The 19,947-nt window shown below is 38.5% G+C and overlaps 1 protein-coding gene across 1 annotated transcript in view; it reads left to right on the plus strand.

Annotated features, from left to right (window-relative positions):
- The window catches only part of PLCB1 (phospholipase C beta 1), a 694,981-nt gene that overhangs the window by 489,234 nt on the left and 185,800 nt on the right, over window positions 1-19,947 (plus strand). The window contains exons 8-9 of the mRNA XM_042980903.1: window positions 271-371; window positions 1,794-1,960. Coding sequence (XP_042836837.1) covers window positions 271-371; window positions 1,794-1,960 — 268 coding nt within the window. The remainder of the gene's footprint in view (window positions 1-270; window positions 372-1,793; window positions 1,961-19,947) is intronic.

A 19,947-nucleotide genomic window follows, 5' to 3' on the forward strand; every position in this document is an offset into this window, starting at 1 on the left:
GTAAATGTACTTTAAAAATTGCCTTAAAATCCCTGTAGAAGGAGAAAACTCTTAAGCTTAAATTATAATGAAAAAGCAACAGAAAGTTAGACTTTTGATACCTCAAAGCCAGTGTCCAAATGAACTCTACAGCTAACCTCATGATGTTTTCTGAATGTTCACCCTGACCTCCGAGAGAAACAGGAAGGAAAAGAGAGACGAGAAAACAGGGAGGGGGGAAGATAGAGAAAGAATAAGACATTCTACTGACCATGTTGCTTTATTTCCCAGAATGATTCAATACCTCAAGAAGATTTCACTCCAGAAGTGTACAGAGTTTTCCTGAACAACCTTTGCCCTCGACCTGAAATTGATAACATCTTTTCTGAATTGTAAGAGAACACGTTCTTTTAACCCACTTTTTCTCGGCTTGCAGAGGTGCTCGGGGTGGCTCGGGCAGGATTTTGAGCAATAGAGGGATATGGAAGAACTCTTTATGCACCGTGTACGATAACAGCTCTTGTGTGTAATTTGTTGGGAGACCACCAACATTTCTACCCCTCATGTGCAACCCCTGCTTCTAATGAGTGAAAGGTTGCTGTGATTTGTTGCTGGGCGTTCTTAGTTTACAAATCATCTGGGGCTCTGTTTGGTTTGAAGATTATGGCTAGAACACAGCATCTTGGCTCAGTGGAGGTATATCCATGGTGCAGAAAGAACTCTGACCTGGGAACCGGTCAGGTCACGTCTCTGAATCACATTAGTGAAATGAGAACTTTGGATTGCTAAGAACTGCCCCAGCTGAAAATCATTTGCTTCTATTTTAGAAAATTCATAGGCATTCCTTTAAAAAAAAAAAATGAAAAAAATAAATAAAAGAAACAAACCAAAACACCAGGGCAAATGCAGAGCAGCAGCAATTCACCTTTCCTAGTATACTGAAATCTGCATGACAATAGAAAATCAATCCCAAATTGATTGACAAAATAAGGATTTTTTTTATGTGGAAGACAAGCGAACAGCGCTAAGAATGATGCAGGATATACTCACTTTGTGATGTTTATTGCCATTAACTGTTTATTGAACATCAGCAATATTTGCACCATTGAACTTGCTGTGGGTTTGTCAACAGGATTGAAAAGGGAGTTTGAATCGTACTATGTTGAAGATTTATAGACTTTTGCTGAAACAAAACTTTTGACAAGAAAAATGTACCCAGATTGTTTACCTTTTTTTTTGTTAGTAATGAGTAATACATACATCTCTAAACAATTAAATGGGATATGGGAATTTGATGACTAAACCATACATTTAGCATCATAATAAAAAAAACCAAAACACCCATACCTCTATGTTCAGTTGAAAGTGGTGCATCCTTAAGCACAAGATGCAATGTTTTCCTTCTGTGAATTTTCTTATGAATCCAGTATGGTTCAAGGCCATTGTGATTTAGTGGCAGTGATTGCAAAACATACTTGCAATATGTTTTATTTTTTAAAAATTGCCTTAAAATCCCTTTAGAAGGAGAAAACTCTTAAGCTTAAATTATAAAGAAAAAGCAACAGAATTTTCTTATGAATCCAGTAGGGTTCAAGGCCATTGCGATTTAGTGGCAGTGATTGCAAAACATACTTGCATCCCATAGAATACAGCAATTGTGACAGAGCAGCACGTTTTTAGGGCAAGATAGGATTTTAAGATAGCTTGCTCTTTCCAGGTATGGCAGGGTTTTATTTCCCTGTAGCTAAATGCAAATATATGAATGAAACTCTGTAGACAAATTTTCTAATGTCTTGGTTTTTAATTGCTTTTAGTGGTGCCAAAAGCAAACCATACCTTACGGTTGATCAGATGATGGATTTTATCAACCTGAAGCAGCGAGATCCTCGGCTAAATGAAATACTTTACCCACCTTTAAAGCAAGAGCAAGTCCAAGTACTGATTGAGAAGTATGAGCCTAACGATAGCCTTGCCAAAAAAGGTCAGTCTGCCCTACACTGTAGGGAAGCTGGTTTCTAATTGTCAATGGGTCACCTTTTGTAGGTATCCACAACAAGGACTATTTAGGTCCCATGTTTATATGCCTGCTTTCCTTTCTGTCTTGAATCACTAGTGGTTCAATTAGAGATAGAATTTTTTAAAACTTCGGTGTCTGGTTATGTGTATGTGTACATAAAACATTTTTTTAAATGTCATTTGTTTTATCTTAAATTTACCTAGTGACTGAATGCATATTTCTTGAACAAGAAATCCCATATCTTTAAGTTTGTCTTTTTGGCTTTATTTCTAGAAGTTCTGTAAAACGACCCATAACTTTTCCTAAATCTTTAAAACTACAGAGACTCTTTAATCCATTAGACCCTTGTCTTATTCTAATTTACCCTACTGATGAATTTTTCCACTTATAGAAATACAAAATTTGGCCTTTTATCTAAAAAACAAAAAAATCAGGGATGACTGGTGTCTCAGTCAGTTGAGCATCCAACTCTGGCTTAGGTCATGATCTCACAATCCGTGAGTTCGAGTCCCTCATCAGGCTCTGTGCTGACAGCTCAGAGCCTGGAGCCTGCTTTGGATTCTGTGTCTTCCCCTCTGTCTGTATCTCCCCCACTTGTACTCTGTCTTTCTCTCTCTCAAAAATAAATAAACATGAAAAAAATTTGTTTTAATCAATGTTGATAGCAAAATTTATTAGTCTAATAATTGATCAGAAAGATAGTTCTACGTTGCCTGGAAGTTCTTAAGAAATTTATGTTTTTGACTCTGGAGAAATGAATTGACAAAATAAGTTTCTGACGATTTACTTGCTGGGAGTTTTCAGTTATATGTGGCATCACAGTCCCTGAACAGGCCCTTCGGCTTTCTCTTTACTACCAAGACCAATTCTCACCTGGACTGAAATATCTTCACCGAGAAAACTGGTGTGTTATTACTGATGTTATTGTGCATTGCCTAGATATTCCATAGAGAGGAAAATAAAGTACAATTAACCAACTATTAAGAAGAAATTAATTGCATATTAATATGCAGGCAGTTCATAAGTAACAGAAACAGCTCTAGCAAGCTTAGAGTCATTAATAAGTATGGTTATCATAAAAATAGACTAAAAAGTCTTTTAACCTTTGTATTTATTCTGGAACTAGTCCTCGAAATGAAAATAAAATGCATGAATTAAGTATAAAAGTAAACTATTATCATTAATTTTATTCTGCATGTTACTAGTTGGGAACTTACAGATGAAATTTTTTTGGGGGGGGGGGTGGTTTTTGTTCATTTTCTTGGTCAAGCACTTTGCCTTTGTTGTTGTCATCATCCCTGTCACTGCCATGAAGGTAAGGTTGTTAATGGAAACTAGTGATCAACAGTGTGTGTCGGCATTGCCAGGCCCACCCCCCTGAACCTAGTTACTCCTGACACCCTTCAGTCCCCAGAGCCACAAAGATGGGATTTCTCCTTATCATTATGCAAAGAGTAACTCCTTGCAGATTTCTTCCCCGGGCAGCTTGACAGTTCCCTTCTGAAATCTGAACTTCACCGAAAATAAGGCACAGTGTTATAACAAAGCCAACAAGACCTCTAAAAATGGTTAGCCTGTGACACAGAAGAAACAAATAGCTTTCGTGAAACCAGTGAGACACTTCAGAGACCAAACTTTGCCCCTCTCTCCACTGTTCACACCACACTGCAGATGGTCCGTGCCTCAGCCTGCATATGACACTTCCATCCATCACCCTCTGATGACCTGAAGGCAGTAAAAGACTCAAAGAGAAAAATTTGTGACAGATTATTGTAAAACTCTATAATCCTAGAAGAACTGATTTTGATTCTAATGGAAATTAAGATGATATGTCTTAGCATTTGCAAGTTTATTTAGTGCTGTCTTATGGAAACACTAGCGATGAATTCCATAATCACGACAGCACATAGGGGCACCTGGGTGACTCAGTTGAGTATCTGACTCTTGATTTCAGCTCAGGTCACAATCCCAGGGTCATGGAATCAAGCCCCTCGTCAGGCTCCACACTGAACATGGAGCCTGCTTAGGATTCTCTCTCTCTCTGCCCCTCCTCTACTCACACGGGTGCTCTCTCTCTCTCTCTCAAAATGAATAAATAAACATTAAGAAGACCTAAAAAACTGTTTAAAATAAATAAATAGATAGATAAGTAAGTAAAATAGCAATTTTGGTTTTTTCTACAACTTCCTTTGATATGGATTATAAGCCTCCATGTCAGCCCTGATGTGATTTTTTTAATCATCGATTTCATTTCTTTTTTTTTTTTCTTTCTTCTTTTTTTTAATTTACATCCAAGTTAGTTAGCATATAATGCAACAATGATTTCAGGAGTAGATCCCTTAATGCCCCTTACCCATTTAGCCCAGCCCGCCTCCCACACCCCCTTCAATAACTCTCTGTTCTCCATATTTAACATTTATTTATTTTTGAGACTGAGAGAGAGAGCATGAACAGGGGAGGGTCAGAGGAAGAGGGAGACACAGAATCTGAAACAGGCTCCAGGCTCTGAGCTGTCAGCACAGAGCCTGATGCTGGGCTCGAACCCACAGACCGCGAGATCATGACCTGAGCTGAAGCCGGATGCGTAACCGACTGAGCCACCCAGGCGCCCCTGTTCTCCATATTTAACAGTCTCTTATGTTTTGTCCCCCCTTCTGTTTTTATATTACTTTTGCTTCCCTTATGTTCATCTGTTCTGTGTCTAAAAGTCCTCAAATGAGTTAAGTCATATGATATTTGTCTTTCTCTGGCTGACTAATTACACTTAGCATAATACCCTCCAGTTCCATCCACATAGTTGCAAATGGCAAGATTTCATTCTTTTCGATTGCCAAGTAATACCCCATTGTGTGTGTGTGTGTGTGTGTGTGTGCGTGTGTGTGTGTATATATATATATATATACATGTATATATATATATATCTCACATCTTCTTTATCCATTCATCATGGATTTCATTTCTTAGCCCAAAAACTCCTGTAAGAAAATGAACTTGAGAGTCCTTTTGTTTACTGCTTCAGCTCTATGTGAACAAAGACTAGAGAAAAGTGTTTTATTGTGTTAACTATTATTTCATTGTCAAAAGGATAATGATTTTGAAATCTTTATTTGTAGGACTAAGAAATTGTTGAGTTAGACCTCAGTTGGCTAATAACTAAGAGTTTTAATTATTTTTTTCCAAAGATGAAAATCAATTTTAACATTTGGTTTTGCTGTTCACAATATTGGATGTTTGACTAGGAGTTTTTCAGAAACTTTTTTTTTTGCATCTTCTTTATTTATAAGGTAACTGCAAATAAAATCTAACAAAGTACAATTTAAGAAAGTATTGTTTAATTTCAATATGATGACTGGTACGGATCTTCAAGAAAATTAACTTTCATTCATTATGTGACTTTCAAAATGTACATTATTATTTTGTAAAAAGCAAACCAAAATTTTGAGGTTAAATGACTTACCTGAGATCTCGTACCAAGATGCTCTTCTAGAGAGCAGAGTTTTTAACTTCCAGTCAACGAGTTAATACATTTTGATTAATAAACATGTAAGAAAATAAGTACTATATTAGTAGGATATAATTATTACAATTACTAATTATTACTATATTATGATAGTACATTGTAATATGCTTATATTACTAAGTATACTTAACATAAATATGGTAGAATAAGATAGAAAATCAGTGTATTACATTATAATTTTTTCTGCTACTTTTGTTTTGATTGGTTCCTCAAATGTGCACAAGCATTAGTTAAATTGACCTACAGATTCAATTCCAATTATCTGAAAAAAGCACTTCCATATTGCTTATATTTGTTATAAAATGCTAAGAATAAGATGCATCCACAATATACATAAATAATAATATAAATAAATTTTCTGCTATTGAGAAACTATTTTTAAGTAGGTGTTAAACAAGTAAACTTTACACAAAGTTGACATATGCTAATGTTTAGTTTTTATATGCACTTCATGTAATTTTTACATAGAAGGTAATCTAAAATTAAATGAAAAATTTCCAATATGGCCAAAAGCCCAAATGCTTAAACCGTACGTTAGATAACTAAACATAGATGTGTGAAATGAAACTCCAGAAGGGATGATGGACTTTGACGCTTTGTGGGCCTGCTGTCATTGGCATGTGGGCCACATTTCCATGCTGGAATTTCTGTTTCTGCAGATGTATATACTGGTTATAAATAATCACAGGGTCTCTGTGCAGTGTAAGGCCAAATGTACACATATTTGGGTTCCACAAAGAAAAAGTTTAAATCTTGTTGCAGAAAATACTGTTCTCAAGGGAGTTCAATTTATTTTTACTATTGAAAATCACACTTTGAAGAATGCCATGGCCCCAGATCAAGGAATGTTTCTTCCTAACCATGTTGTTTGCACTGGAACAAAATGCTTAATGCTAACCCATGCTTAACACAGAAATACATAATGACCCCTGCCTCTTCCAAACCGAAGGGTCCTGAATGTCATTTGGAAGACTAATGTCTCCCAGAGTTTTTCTTTTCTTTTCTTTTCTTTTTTTTTAATCACTTACACTCCGTAGAAGGAAGGCATTGAGTAAAATTAGCATGAAAAAGCATAAAATGATGCCTTAGGTAACAGACTGAAGATTAGATTTAACTGTTCTGTCTGTAAAAGAAGGCAAAAATTCATTAAAAAAAAAACCAAACCCAGAGAAAATGGTTGAGTTTTTTCATATTTTTATCCTTCTGTGAAGAGCAGGTGTTCATGAGTATGTGTTAAGCAATTGAATTAATATATCAGATTATAATATTACCAGATGTTTCTAACTACATTCCTTTTTATCAGCAGCTCTTCCTCTTAAATTTTTATAAGGTGTGCTGTACAAAAGCTTCCCTGCTTTGTTGCAATTAAGTCATCAAAATGAAGCTATATAATCTCTTTTAGTAGTTGATCAGTACTCACTGAGTTAATAGTTTAATAGTTAAAATGAACTCAAAATAATAGCAAATGGATTTGGCTTTAGGCAAAGCAAATAAAAGTTCAGGTATAGTGAGCATTTTTGCCTTAAATAGACCTATGTTGATGATTACATCAGTAGAAATAACTATTGTGTATACACACACACACACACACACACATGCACACACACAAATATATATGTATCCATTAGACTCTCCTAAAATTGAACCATATTATATCATTATTGTCAATAGCAAGAAGCACCCAGAATGTGCTAGAAGTAGCACTGGACTTGGGAGTCTTGCAACCGTAGTATTACGTGGAACTCCTTCAGTAGAAAAATGATAGAAAGTTAACTCAAATTGAAGCCCAGAAAGAAATTTATTGTTGCATATGAACAAAAAGTCAAGCTGTGTTTCGTGTTGATCTCAGCTTATCAATAACCAATATTGTGGTAGGACCAGCACTTGTGGTTCTTATTATGATTTCAAGATGCCCGTAAGCAACAACCATCATGTAATTTGGGAAAAAAATAGATGTTTATTACTTATAAGACCTGAAAATCACACAATGCATTTGGGGCCACACAGGGAGATCACTTCTAGAGAAAGCACACTCACAAGTCTGGGTTCTGTTTTTCTAGGGGTTGAGGGTGGGTGTCTGGGGTTTCATGGGCTCACTCTTTACTGGTGAATTTAAAACATAAGATCAGGAAAAGACAAGTGGTCTAAATGGCCAGTTATTGAAATCAAGCAAACTTTCTAAATCAAAGGAGTGTCAGTGTGGGGAGGTGACCTGGCTCCCTATCTAGCCATGTGGCTGTCAATTGGTTTATTCATGATAGCTGTCTTTGAAGTGGGTGTCTTTTTGAAATGGATGCCTAAGCCATCAAAGCTTAAGTCAGGCACTTGCACTACAAAAAATAAAAGTAAATAACAACAACAACACTATCAAGACTCACACACTACAAGGTGTTAATGACTTCAAGCATGACTACATCAAAGGGCTCCAATGATGTCATAAAGAATTGTCTTTCTTCCTCTCCAATCATTTTCTCTCTACTAGCTGTAATATACCAGCGTGGGCACACTCTCCTAAAGTAACAAGAAGGCCACCAGTAGCTCATATACTGAAGTTACTTTTACTCATATTTCCAACAAAATTACCAGAAACCAGAGCCTGTCTTAAGTCACCCAAGGCCACTGCTGAACTAGGATCATCATGGCCTGGAGAATAGAGTGCAATAATTAAACAGACTTAGGTCACATGACTCTCCTTAGAGCCAATGAGGGGTCCACTACCCATACCACATGGTTTGTTTGGACTGACAGTAGGAGTGAGGTTGTTCCCTGAAATTCAGTCCTGGTGTGCTTCCCTGAAGAAGGAACAAAAATTCCCTGACCGGGCAGATAAACACAGCAGATCCCCCTAAAACTGGGTCAGAAATCAACAAATCATCATCACTGTTTACCTCACCTTAGGAAACCATTTAACCTCTTTGACTTATCCCACCCTCTAGTTTTCTCATTTTTTGAAAAAAAATCCCTGAGAAATTACTGGGAGAATTAAGTAAATTATTTGTGATAGGAGGGTTGCATGTATTAACTGTTGGCCACAAAACCTTTGCTGACTTGAACTATGAAAAGTGGTAATTGGTATTTATAACAAATTATTTCAAACCATTTTTTAATCTGGAAGTGCGATTCACAGCATTGGGCAGCGGCATTCCTGAATGTTGCTGTCTCTTGGCTAACAGGCTTATTTCACTTATTTCAAATAATAATAAATTAGAATCTTTGAAGATGAAAACTGAAAAAATATGGCAAGTCCTATCTGTACACAAACGTTCATTTCTGACTCATTCATTCTTTCATAAATATTTTTATTAAAATAAAATTACAGTTAAAAATGTGAAGATTTACACTGGAATCTTACCATTTACTTCATAACTTAATTTTCCTGGTAATTTGTTTTTAATGTTTGTTTATTTTTGACAGAGAGAGAAATAGAGTGTGAGCAGGGGAGGGACAGAGATAGAGACACAAAATCCGAAGCAGGCTTCAGACTCTGAGCTGTCAGCACAGAACCCGACGTGGGACTCTAACTCATGAACCTTGAGATCATGACTTGAGCCAAAGTCAGATGCTTAACTGACTGAGCCACCCAGGAGCCCCTTCCTGGTAGATTTTTAAAAAACAATTATTTTCCCAGCACCATTTCACTTTAGTCTAGGTAGAAGTCATTAAAAAATAATGACTATTTTTATTCATGTCTACTGTCTATCCTTGAAAGATCAAACATGCCGTAATTAAAGGGAAAGGCTGGCATAGTGTTAATTGTTAAACCAGTTAACCTCAGGCAAATGACTTGACTTGCTGGAGCTTCAGAATTCTCATCTGTGAAGTGGGATGATACCAAGCTAGCAGAACTAGGTGCTCTTCCCATTCCCCTGACACTCATGGTTCCAACAAGTCAGCAGTCCCACTACAACTCTCCAGAACTTTCCCACAGCCCAGCTACAGTCAGCCTACAAGGGTTGAGACTTCATGGTCCCAAGAGTGGTTTTCATTCAGGAAGTAGTACCTTATCCCCCTTGCCCCTTATGCAGGATGGTTTTGATGCTTGTTCTCCCAGAGTTCCCCAGTGGGATTGGACCCTAGTTGCCTACAACTGTAACTTGGTTGATAATGTTCCCTTTACTAGGTCGCCTTTCCTTCCTTCCCTTTTCATTTCTCCACTCCTCTACTGTTATCTCCTGGGGTTGCCTCCCAAATAAGTTACTTGCACTGAAATCCTTGTCTCAAAGCCTACTTGTAGAAGGCTAACTAAGATAAGCACTTTTCATAAATTGCCCTCAGAGTCAGAAGTGAAAAGTGGACAAGATTAGAGTAGCTGAGCATTGAAAGAAAAAAAAATGGGAGGAGGCAGTGCCCACGGCCTGTCCCTTCCAACCTGTCATAGGACTGTTTATTGTTACCATTCATGAAGGTCTGGCTGGCGGCCTCAACTCCTGGGCTTTCCTGTCTATGAGGGACCTAGCTACTTAGCCCAAACTCTCAGACCAAAGACGAGGCAACTAAGGAAGGACAATATTGAGACTAGGACCATATTTCCTGTGCCCCAATGCAGTGTCCTCCCTAGCACTTCCGGCTCTCACTTGGGGCCCACCACCAGGATTTGCTGAGAAAGGAGATACAGGTCAACTGTTTAGAAGTTAGCAGTTGGCATCCACAAAGGTCGTTTTCAAACTTGTCCTTGACATAACCTACTTTATTTGTGTTTGTTTCTTCCAACAAAGTTTCACAAGGAAGGCCAATGTGTAGGGAAACCTTTCAAAGCACTATTTTGGTTGAAGAAAGGGGGAGTCTGGAATAGAGCTGATGGTGGCCTCGCCTCCACCTCATTCTCTGCAGGCGCTTCTGTCAAAACCCCAGGAGATTCAGGATGCTCGGTTTAAAAACCACTCATCTGGAGGAAATATTGACAGGTTTAAAGATCTGCCTCACAATTAAGACAGCATCTATTTAAATATTTCTATATAGATTACCTGTTGAGCAATCCAAACAATAAAAGAATTGGAATGAATGTACACAGTCAACTCAAACAATATAGAGTCTCTTCCTCAAAGACAAAGGCAGATGAAAACTGGGTGACGTGTTCAGTTCTTTTCATGGCTTAATTAAGTTACTACAGTGAGAAAGCGGCTGAAAAGCCACTCTAGTATTTTATTGATTAAGATCCCATTTAAACTCCACCTATTGACTTTCTAGCCCTCTGTGGAAGGTCACAGAAGAATGACATTATCAACTGTGTGTTCAAACTCCTCTTAACTTTGTGTTTCCTATGTTCATAGACTTCTCTGTATTTCAGTCTGGCTCAAATGAAAAAAAAATTGTTTCAATATTGCCATTATGAGTCCATTGTTCATTAGTTGACTTGGTAACATACTTCCCTTTCCCTTCCTTGATTGCATTTCCTCCTTTCCCAGGAGTCTGAGGCCTGAGGAGAGGCCAATGCCTGGCCTAGGAGTCCTGGGTTTTTCCCTCCTCCAGGCATTCTTTCAGTGACCTCCATGTCTGCTGAAAAGCATGGCAGTAGCCAGAAAGTCACAGCCATGTCCATTTGTAGCTGAAGTAGCTTTTATTGGGAAAAAAACCAGTCAGGAAAAAAATAAGTTGTAAAAGACTAAGTCAAATGCCAGTTCCAAGGTGTGGGGAAATGAGTTGGGTAGCCTAATCCACTCTAGAATGCTGAGTTTTCTTAAAACCTCTTTCCCTCAGCCAGCTATCTCTTCCCAAGGTGCTTTGTAGTTTCATGTGAGAGCTGAAGGGACAAAGCAGATAGTGGCTACTTTCCTGAAAGTAGCATTAACATTGCTAACTATGATACCTCCCCCTTCTCAGCAGAAGTCAGGTGGGACTATGGCTCAGTTAAAAAGAATGCCTTAGTAGGTAACACTGCTGGAGAAAAGCCACTAAGTCATAGGCATTTGGCCCCCAACATCTGCGTTACCCGTAGTCTAGTATTGTTAATAGTTGGTTTTGTACAAAATAAGTGGGAAAGAAACAGTTCAAATGCAGAGAGAATCAACTCCATGGAAAACAAACTGTGTCTACAAGGAACCCAGATGATATGAGATGTGGACTGTTTACCCTAACACTTACCAGCTAAAAAATGTGCCATGGCAATAGGTGAAATAATGTCAGGAAGCAGAGAATGATCTATAACTTCGTTAATTCGTTATAGACATTCTAGAAATTCTGTCTTAACTCTGAACCACTGTGGTCTCTAGGAGTCCAGAGTGAAAGCAAAACAGAGTAGAGATAAGATTATTTTAAGATGAAGGCTTAACTGAGGATGTTTGACAAAATCAACCTTCTCACCTAACACTCTACCTTACATGTAGAAAATAAGCCAAAGATGTTTCTTACTAATGTTGCTATTTGTCTTTGTTTGGGTTCCCCCCAGGAGCCAACTCTGGGAGAATTCAAGTACAAAGAGTTTGAGAGGTGATACAAAAGAAAGTGAGAACAAGGAAGGGAAGGCAGATAGTAAGGTTGTGAAACCAAGCAAGTTATCCATGCGTGTAACTGGGACTCAGTCCGGAGGTGAATTCTAGAAGCCAATGTAGAACACACACCTGAGTTTCCCAAGCATTGTCACTGCAGATGCTGTTAGGAAATATTAATCCTCAGGCACTTCCGGCCTGCATCACATAAAGCCACCAGACAAAGAGTTGCACATGGAAGTCCAGCCCAACCATATTTCCTGGGGCACCAACACAGGCTGCTACAATGTCATTACAGACAAAAACCATATTCACCATGATCACAATAGTATAGAAAGAATTCTCCATCCAACTCTGCAACTATAACAGGAATCTCCAGCACGTCAAAGGAGAAATCCTCCAAGGTACCTGATGCTCACTGAACTATTTTCTTTATTCTAACACATACTTGGTGTAATTGCATGGACACTTTAATCTGACAAACACGTATTATCCATGTGGCTTAAGAACTCCAAAGAAGTGGAACAAACTCAAGATAAAGTCTTTGCTCTTAAGGAGACTATAATTTGAAGGGGAAATGATATATACAAATAACTATAATACAAGATAGAATGTAATACACCTCCATTCATTCACCCAGTATCTATTGAGTGTCCTTTGTGTGCCAGGGAAGCTTGGAGGGAAGGGGAAGTTTTTTTTTATTGAGGTTCTTGGGAGTGTTGGGAATTGCTCTAAGAAGGGAAGGCTTTTGAAGAGGAAAGTGACATTCAAGCTGTATTTCAGGAATGCTGAGACATATAAGGCACTAAGAGATAACATCTAAGTAGCTCAGAAAGCATTAGTGAGCACATATTCTAGGCCTGCCTTTACACTAGAAACTGGAAGAGACATAAATGAAGGGAAGGTTGTGATCTTTGCACTTAGAAAGCCAATGTTGCACCTGACCAAGGAACATGACATTCTAGTTAAGAATCTAGAACATTTTTGCCTCCTTTACCTTCTGGTCAGGAGCCACTGTAAAGGGTCTTTTCTGATAAAGCAAGATGACAGTACACTAATAAAAGGCAACAAACTGTTCGCAACCCTCTGAGAACCTCTAACCTTTAACCATTAACCTTTTACATAAATCTAGTGTAAAGACTCCAAGCCAGTGTTTGGAAGATCAAGTTCTAGGATAAAGAAGATACATATACAATTGACCCTTGAAAAACATGGGTTTGAGCTGTGTGGGTCCACTTATACATGGATTTTTTAATGAATAAATACAATACAGTTCTGCAAAAAAAAAAAAAATAGGAAACAAAAAACAAAGAAAAACAACAACAGCAACAAGAAAAACACCACATAAAACAAAACAAAAAAAGAGATCAAGATTCTAATATGGATTCTTTCCTTACTTAGCCACGTCCATTTAAAAGGACTATTAAATCTCACTGGGTTAGAGCTTGTTATCTATCGTGTCAAATAATAAAACTTCGTCCTACCTACCAAACAGAACAGTGAGGAGTAAATAAACTCGCAGATGTGAGAACATGTTGGTAAAGGGAAAGTGTTAAATCAAAGTTAGGTGTCATCATTAAGAACTTTCACACAAACCATATCAACAAGTTCAACTGAGTGCAGGGGAGACGGCAGGGACACAGAATCCCTGACAGCTGGCTGAGAGGTTAATCGGCAAAGGCTTTGAGAGGAGCAGGTAGCCATTTAATGACACTATCACACAATAATGTGATTAAAGTAATAGAACAGATACGCAATCAAGATGAATAAGAATCTGTAACACTGACTCCAGGATTGGAAAATAAACAGATAAAATCAAGAAACCAGCAAAGTTCATTATACTCTTACAAAAGCACAGTTAGTTGACATTTGTAATCGGAAAGTTTGTGCCCAAGCAAGGGTGCTTGAAAAGGGGACATTTAATAGATTATTTCTGAAAGCAGACAAATAGATTTTGGTGAGCCATGGACTATGAAAGCCATCTGCACTTACTTTCCCTGAGCTGGTCTAGCAGAACTCACACAAGGGTCACAGCACCAGGAATAAACATGAGCCAAGGAAATAGCTTTTCTGTGCTGTGCTTGGACTTAGGAGGTGTTAAGCCATTGGGCCAGTAGCATTCCAACATTCTCTGATATCATTACGTTACAAGTGGGGATTGAATGATGATGAATGGATTCTCAACCACCTAATCCCATGGACATCTGAACATTTGAGTGCCAGAGCCTGCCTAATTGGCATTTGGCTCCACAGAATGAGGCTGGTGTCCATGCTAGCTGGCAGACACATGGTCCAGTTTGCCCGTCTCAACTGTGTGATGACTTTGTGTGGATTTATAGGCCATCTGTCTTCCAAGGCTGCATTCATAGAAATCTCTGTTCTTGTGAGCTTTAAAAGATTTTACCTGCATGTGTTTGGCTATTTTTTTTTAAGCCAACTAACCTGTTTTTTGCTGTTTGTTTGTTTTTTGGGTTTTTGTTTTTTGTTTTTTTGCAAAACCCACAAAACAATGTCACATCTTCTGTTTAGCATTTCTCTGGTCCTCATGTTGGTATAACAGGTTTCTCGTTGTATTTTATTTTTCGTGCTAAAAGTCAGACTCATGGGTTGGAGAATAAAAATGTTAGAGGATGCCTTTAAATCACATGCAGAGATTAGAATGTAAATTAAGTCTGGAAAAGAATTTTAGTCCTTGATAGACAAATCCGAATCAAAGAGCTAATCCTCACGCCTCTGCCAGATGGGTCACTTGTGCTGGCTGAGCCCAGCTTCTTTCACAGATTAAAGTAACACGTTTTAGAGAGATAAGTAAATCAGGGGGAAAAATTGCTCCTTGGTCACATTCAGGGCTATTTTTAGGACTAATCCAGAGTGCCCAGATTAAAGCCAACTGCCATGGATGCAAGACCCTCTCCTTTTCATCATCTGTGTCCCTTATCCAGCCCAGTGCTAGGAACGTTATGTGGACAAACATCATCAGTCGCACACACCACCATCTGTCCCTCTCCATTGCCCCACTCACGCTTTGTACCCCTGTGACCTCAGGCAAGCCACTTAACTTCTCTAAGCTTCAGTTTGTTCAACTAAAAATGGGATAGGATTTTTCTCATAGGATTTTAGTGCCTGGCACATGGTCAGTGCTCAAGTAAGGGTAACACTTCCTTCAATGATGATGATGAGGATGATGATGGCGATTATCATTGTTATTATTTACCTTCTCCCGGATTATGTATGGTATTCAACAGCAGGATAGCATAGTAGTTAAGAGCACGGAACACAAAGCCTGATTACCTGGGTTCCAATCCCATTTTATCCACTTGTAAACTGTGTTACTTTGGGCAAGCTACTTGCCTTGGGTTTCTCATCCACATAAGGGGCATAAATGTATTACCCATTCCATGGAGTTATCATGAGGATGAAATGAGTTAATATTTGCACATACTAAACAGTACAGAAAAGTTCATTAAATGACATACTGGAAATAGATAAATCTCAAGAAGCTCTTCAAAGAGCTTCTCTGTCTTCCTTTCCTATCCTGCTTGCACTTTTACAATACATTTCCTTTCAAGTCAGAATCCATTATTTAAAAAAAAATACTGTGTTTGTAAATACAGCCAGTTACATTTTCTTTCCCTGAGCCTCCACGGCATAATGTTTTTCTTTAGCATTTTGCTGCTCCAGCTTACATCTGCTTTTAGGACTACCTCAGGAGCAGTTCCATGCCAGTGCTTTGATGCCATGATTGGGTCATTTCCAAGGTCACCATCCTGGTAAAAAACACATACTGAATAGAAAAGAACCTGACAGCGGGACTTTCAAGGCACCTTGGTAATGTGCCATGAATTCTAGAGATCAGCTTCTGAGCATGCCTTGCTGTACTTTTCTCCTCTGGTCATGCAGATCCTGTAAAGTATCATGAGAAAGTGTGGTGCTGAGGACTCACCACCAACCTCAGCAGTTTCAGGGCACAGGGGAACATCAGCTTGTGGTAACTGACCTTATCGATAGTCACTTTCATAAGCTTATAGGTAGAATATGAGGGCTTATGGATTTATTTCAGATATACTTCTTGTGAATTTAAAAAGAAATTCTACCAGAGCTGAACAAAGAGGCTAAGAGGCCCTGTATTGAACAGGGCAGGTGATTTGTCATTGCAATGTAATGACGAATCAAGTCTTCTATTGTTTAAGAATTGATCTGCCCTATTCTGAATTATCATAGTCCCCCCTTTGTGGTCTATTTTGATGGCTTTAGACATTTAATGCCATCTAATTAGTGTTTCTGCCAGGGGCTAGGCAGAGGGACAGGGTAAAAATAAAACTTTTCTGCTGTTTCTCGCCACTGGGGAACACCAGGGCTTGGAACTTTAAGGACATCTCCTGGGAAAGGAGCCACAACCTTTTCTCTTCAGGACACACTTGTCTGGAACTTCCCCTAGACTTGGGATAAGGAAGTCTTAGTGGAGGAGTGCCCTCAGAACCAAGAAGAAAAAACATCCTTTCCTCTACCACCCCTCCCTTCCCTGAGGCAAAATTAGAATGCTTTGTTCCTACTGTATTGGAGAAGAGTGAGAGGACTTGGAAAGGAAGAGAGGAAATATCTCATCTGAATACTCCCAACTACACCTGAATTGAATATGTAATTTATCTCAGCTGCCCTAGAATTTAGTTCTAGAAGTCTCCTTAAATTTTTTTTAGATTTAATCAGAAAATTTCTCAGGCAGTGCTTTGAACTCAAATTATAATTTTACATGAGAGACTTGGAAAAAAGAATTACATGACATCAAATTAAATCTGGATGTATTTTCTTCTGATTGAATTAAGTCATGAGGAACACATCCCATGACCACCATAAGGGGAGTTGGACAATTCACTGGCACCCATAAAATCAAAGGCTGGCTTGTCTCCGTAATGACTGCCTTAGAAGCATGTAGACACTGGCACCTCCTTACACACATTAACATACCTGTTCCATACAAGCAGCCTTGTGAGGTTGGCAAGAGAAGCAAAGGGGACCAAGCACCTTTCTTCCTGATAAGTACCTGAGTGCTGAGGCTGCTTCTGTGACTCTGATAACACTCTACCTGGGAAAAGATATAGCAAGGAACAGCCAACTGACAAATTACCCATCTAGCACCCTCTCTGGTGAGATATTGGTCATTGCTTACTCTTCACTAGAAAGATGTAAGTAAGAGAAAACCAGGGAGGCCTATGATAAGTCTCTGACCCGGCAAAGTAGGTCAATGACAGAAGACCTTCAGCTCCTCCCATCTGATTCGATTTCCCTAAAAATGCTAGGATCAAAGGGCAAAGCATGTGAAATCTGACTTTATAAATTTAACGGTCTGGTGTAATAGAAAAATCATGGGTGGACCCCTGGGTGACTCAGTTGGTTAAACGTCCAGCTCTTGATCTCAGCTCAGGTCGTGATCTAATGGTTTGTGAGATGGAGCCCTGGGTCGGGCCCTGTGCTGACAGCGTGGAGCCTGCTTGGGATTCTCTCTTTCCCTCTCTCTCTACCTGTCCCCTGCTCATGTGCATGCTCTCTCTGTCTCTCTCTGTCTCTTAAAATAAATAAACTTTAAAAAAAATAAAAGAAAACTCATGAAATATCAGGATAAATATGATGGTCTGAATATATTCAACTAAATTAAATTATCTTGAAACTACACTAAAATTAAAGGAGTTTTTTTTTTTTTAAAGGTGTAATCTGGCAAGGGTGGAGACAATAGGCTAAGAGACAATAATTACATAATGTCAGCAGCTAGTTATATGCTTATTGCTATTACAGACTGGGGAAACCTATCATACATCTGCCATGTAAAAAGCTGGGGACTAATCTGCATTACTCCATGAAACCTTAAAAGTCTTAAAAATTGATAGTGTCAGGTTCCTCTGGAAGTAGGTTTTGGAGTACAGCCTAAAATAAGGTTGACTACTGTTTAAGGGATAGTCAGAACTCCTCCCTGGATAAAGACTAACGATTTACTCTCTGGAGACGAGGAAACAGAGGGTCTGAGGATGACACAGTCCCAGGTGAAGGCAGAGCTACAATTTTGAAAGCAAGGAGATAAAGTGATCATAAATGTACTGAGTGCTGAGTTCTCCAGCCTTCTTTCCGCATTTGCTCTGGAAGGCTGATATCCAGGCCTGTATTCTCCTGGCAAGTGATTAAATAGATCTTCTCTCAGGACTCTGATCAGCCCAGGATGAAAGTCCTAAAAGTATTGACATTAGCAGTCACTCCAAAGAGACAAAGACTGATCTCTCTGCAATGATATTTTATTTTCAAGTTTATAGTCAGTTATCCAGATGCATTCAAAAATCCAGTGAAACTTTGTAGTCTACCATTTTGAAATATGAACAGAAAATTAAAAATTTCTAGACAAATGAAAAACTTTTTTTTCAAGTAGAAATAAGGAAAATGTAGCTTTGGAGAAAACAGTGAGAAGAAAACTTTAATTACACATGTGCTATTTATATCATTAGAAAGATAACAGAACATATTGCACTACGGAAAAAAGAACACAATGCTATTTTTTAAGAAATACCAGAGAACACAAACTGGCCCTTAGAAGGGCCCTTAGATTGAAAAGAAGGGCAGGAGAAACAAAACATTAAAAGAATATTGGAAATAAAGCTGAGGAAATCTCCCAGAAAGTAGAACAAAGAAATAAAATTAAAAATTTGAGAGAGGTTGTATTAAAATGCAAACTTTGACCAAATAATGTTCCAGAAAGAGAGAACAGAGGAAATTATCATAGAGATAGTTCATGAAATGCTTCAAAGGAGGCAGAAGGAGGCAGAGCAACAGTTGATGGCCATGGCATTTGTGCAACACCACATGACAGTTTCTTTGCAGCAAAGATATTGCTGAAGAATTATAAGACCTCTAAATGGCCACTGGGACCATCATTTTGTCATGCCACTCACCTCTTTTATTACTTTCAAGATCGTTTCTCCCCATGGAAGTCCAATCTTTTCTCTCTTGCATCACTGGTTTCCCTTTTCATTGAACACCTGAACTTCTGAACAAAATAGCCTCATAGAGCAGTGTTTTTCCTGTTCCTTAAGGGACTTCAATTTTTCCTACTTTGGTTCTGAATGGTTCAAAGGCTACATACACTTACTATGATCTTTAGGTGTCATTATATGAGTGGCATATCCAATTGGAAACATACCAGTCTTCTAACAAGAAAATATGTAAAGGGCTTTATTTGTAGGCTTTGTAAGCTGGCCTTATCCTTCTGGACTTATCTTCTTGGTTTTATTCCAGAAAGTTGTAGCATTGCTTTTAGTTGTAGTTTGATGTTTCCTAATGTCATCCTAATATGGGACAGTTTGTTTTTGATTTAGCTAGTAATCATCCCTAATATATTAAATCACTGGAACTCAGAATTTATGGGAAGAAGAGACTTAAGAGCTTGTATAGTTTACCCATCCTGTGGTTGAGGAATTTGCCCCTTATCAGTTACTACTGGCAGAAATGGAAGCTAGATTTTTTTTTTGTTAATTTTTTTAATGTTTTCATTTATTTTTGAGAGAGACAGAGACAGAATGCGAGTGGGTTGGGGCAGAGAGAGAGGAAGGCACAGCATCTGAAGCAGGCTCCAGGCTCCGAGCTGTCAGCACAGAGCCTGACACGGGGCTTGAACTCACAAGCTGTGAGATCATGACCTGAGCTGAAGTTGGACGCTCAACCGACTGAGCCACCCAGGTGCTCCTGGAAGCTAGATTTCTTATTCTGTTACTAATTTGTTTAGAAAAACAGTGTTTCCTAGCTTAATTCTCAAGGTTTTTTATTTTTCTATGCTCCTCAGTATACCAGGAAAAAAATGTAAGCAGTTTTGCAAAAGTAGTGCAAGGTTGATGGAGAAAGGACTGATACATTTAGGTCAATGGCAACAACAATTATCCAGCTATAGGTTATATGCAAAAAAGAAAAATCCCCTAAAAGTCTGTTTTCTGTCCCAAAGCTTTTACTAGTCAGAAGTATTTTTTAAGCTA

Source organism: Panthera tigris, chromosome A3, assembly GCF_018350195.1.
Source record: "Panthera tigris isolate Pti1 chromosome A3, P.tigris_Pti1_mat1.1, whole genome shotgun sequence".
Taxonomy (NCBI): Eukaryota; Metazoa; Chordata; class Mammalia; order Carnivora; family Felidae; genus Panthera; species Panthera tigris.